This window comes from Oncorhynchus gorbuscha, unplaced genomic scaffold (assembly GCF_021184085.1).
Source record: "Oncorhynchus gorbuscha isolate QuinsamMale2020 ecotype Even-year unplaced genomic scaffold, OgorEven_v1.0 Un_scaffold_7:::fragment_6:::debris, whole genome shotgun sequence".
In the NCBI taxonomy this organism is placed as follows: Eukaryota; Metazoa; Chordata; class Actinopteri; order Salmoniformes; family Salmonidae; genus Oncorhynchus; species Oncorhynchus gorbuscha.
Window position 1 is genome coordinate 232,984 of NW_025745510.1, and position 2,645 is coordinate 235,628.

The window sequence follows — 2,645 nt, forward strand, 5'->3', positions numbered from 1 at the left end:
GTGTTGATTGATCCATACACTTGTATTACAATGATGAGACTGCTTATCATTTTTCTAAGGAGTCGAGGAGGCCTTGTTTATCAAATCAATGATCACTCACACCACCAAAGTAGAAGAAGAGAGGATGAGAAGTGGAGTACAATAAAGTTGACCAATGCGATGTAGATTAGTTGCCCTTGGCTGGGAAGCTGACCCTAGATCTGTGCCTACAGGCAAGTAGCAGGGAAGATATGAGGGGGAGGGGTTCTCAATTGAAGACACCTTTAGTTAGTTAATGAGTGCAGGGCTGGGCTGGATAGATGGGGGTATAAAGACAAGCAGGGAGCTGTGGTTGACTCTACTGTCACTGTCTTATAGTCACCATGTCTTTCTCAGGGAAATACCAGATGGAGTCACATGACAACTTTGAGTCTTTCATGGAGGCTGTTGGTAAGTCTTGCTGTTGGGTTTGTACATTTGATTAGACTTGGGGTGTTAATTTCAGAAGTTGTAGTCCTTTCAGTAATGATGTTCAATGGTGACTGCGAATGCAATGGTTACTTCTGAGTAGCAAACCCAGGTAGCACATTAGTTTCCTTGGATGTTCTGGGAACAGAATGTGTCTTGATTAATGTTGTTTTTGTATGGCAAGTTCTTTAGTGTTCTGAGAACATGACTGTAACTATGAGAGCCTACAGAACATTATGCTGAAGTACTGACATTCCCACAGGAGAATATTTAAAGTCAGCTGAACAACTTGAGAACATTCTCAATGTAAAATGACGAATGTTCCTAGAACTTTACCTTAAATTAAAAAGTCTGAACTTTCAGGAAATATTCTGATCAAATAATGAAATGCCAAGAAAATAACATTTGGCAAATTCCTTTAATGAGAATGTTTCAAAGCCAAGCAACTGTCCTACACCATTACCAGAATGTGGTATGCAAAATAACCAAGCCCTAAAATGTATGGTCCTCAGAATGTTATGTGCTAGCTGGGAATGCATTCAGATCATTGTGTTGCCATAGTATAGTGCATACTTCAGTAGTAATAATTCAGTGTTCATGTCCCACTTCATTAACTTTTTGTAGTACTAAAAAGCACCGTCTATGACTCTCTCGCTGCCGCAAACATGTAGGTCTCCCTGATGAGCTTATCCAGGAGGGCAAAGACATCAAGAGCATCTCTGAGATTGAGGAGACTGGAGACCACTTCAAGGTGACTGTCACCACGGGGACAAAGATCCTCACCAACTCCTTCACCATTGGCCAGGAGACGGAGCTTGAGTTGCCGACCGGGGAGAAAGTCAATGTGGGTGTCGCATGTCACAACCCAACCATGAGTTTCATACATGTAGCCTGGGTTTATCCATCTCCCTACATATACAGCAAGTATCTAACTAAACTAAGTTCAGCTGATGTGGGGTTAGTTCAGGTCCCAGTGATGTTGCGGGAGGACTGACTTTCGTTGGCAGAATCTCCTCTGCTCTCCAGGGACTGGGCGCACAGTTGCGTCTCAAAACCAACTCGCACACCTGATGCACACTGTCACTTTTTCTTCTCCATATATGGCCATCCAACTTGGGCCTGTTAAATTGGTCCTAGTTGACTGTAGTTGGTGACCACTGCTTTCAGATCTAACCGTTGACCTCTCCTGTTTCAGTCTGTGGTAATGAGGGAAGGTAACAAGCTGACGGCCATCCTGAATGGGATCGAATATGTCACAGAACTTACAGATGCAAACACCCTCGTCAATGTGAGTCTGGGGCATATGGCTGGGGGTTTCACGAAGCGACACAATTTCAGGGTTAATTTATACCATTAACAAAATGGCTAGTCTATGACAGTGCCGTGAACGCAATTCAACAGTTTGATGCCGCCAATGTTCTAATTGCATGCTGACCCCACCGCTCGCGTCGCAAAATAAATGTATGTGTTATTCAATCATTGCACCCACACTGCTTGCGCGCCACAGCAGGCGTCTGCGTGGCGTCTGCGTGGCGTCTGCGTGGCGTCTGCGTGGCGTCTGCGTGGCGTCTGCGTGGCGTCTGTGTGTAATGATTACAGATGCTTTCTCTTTTCAGACAATGACTCTGTCTGGCATGTCATACAAGAGGACCAGCAAACGAATGTGAAGATCTACTGCACACTTTGGATAAATAAAATGTGAAAGGCATTGAATGGTCTGGTCTCAGCATTTCATATCAATGAGTAGAACTTCAGGGGAAAATTGAAGTTTGAGTTGGATGAATGTGGTATTCAATAGAATAGCGTAGTTCCCTGAACATTACACTCGGGCCAAAATTGATTTTCTACATTTTAATGTGACTGCTTTATAGCAAATGTGAACCCAGCAGTGTGGAACTACCAAAGCCTTCATTTCTATCTAGTCTGTTGCAATATGGGTCAGAATCCTACCACATTGGGTGCATCAGTTTAAAAGTAGATTCCTCAATTTCCAGTTATTTTTTAAAATCAAGTTTCAGGCAATGTTTTTGGATATTGCTTTCACTAGTTCCACCCCAGTGTAGCTGACAAGGGGCTAAAGGTGCACCATTTGAGGGTGACCGGTTTCCCAGCTACAGTGTGGTTGGAAAAGCTAAGGACCCTGGGACTAAACACCTCCCTCTGCAACTGGATCCTGCACTTCCTGACGGGCCGCCCCC

The 2,645-nt window shown here is 44.1% G+C and overlaps 1 protein-coding gene across 1 annotated transcript; it reads left to right on the forward strand.

Moving 5' to 3' along the window:
- Positions 1-281: 281 nt before the first annotated feature.
- LOC124019127 (fatty acid binding protein 1-B.1-like) lies at positions 282-2,160 on the forward strand. The gene is made up of 4 exons (XM_046334503.1): positions 282-429; positions 1,119-1,291; positions 1,643-1,735; positions 2,064-2,160. Exons 1-4 carry the CDS (start codon positions 363-365, stop codon positions 2,112-2,114), a joined length of 384 nt encoding a protein of 127 aa, XP_046190459.1. The 5' UTR covers positions 282-362; the 3' UTR covers positions 2,115-2,160.
- The last annotated feature ends 485 nt before the right edge of the window (positions 2,161-2,645 follow it).

Bases quoted from the DNA above. Each gene is read 5' to 3' on its own strand.
- LOC124019127 (XM_046334503.1), top strand. From the start codon at position 363: ATGTCTTTCTCAGGGAAATACCAGATGGAGTCACATGACAACTTTGAG. The intron at 430-1,118 runs GTAAGTCTTGCT...GCAAACATGTAG, and splicing joins GTCTTTCATGGAGGCTGTTG to GTCTCCCTGATGAGCTTATC. The intron at 1,736-2,063 runs GTGAGTCTGGGG...TTCTCTTTTCAG, and splicing joins ATGCAAACACCCTCGTCAAT to ACAATGACTCTGTCTGGCAT.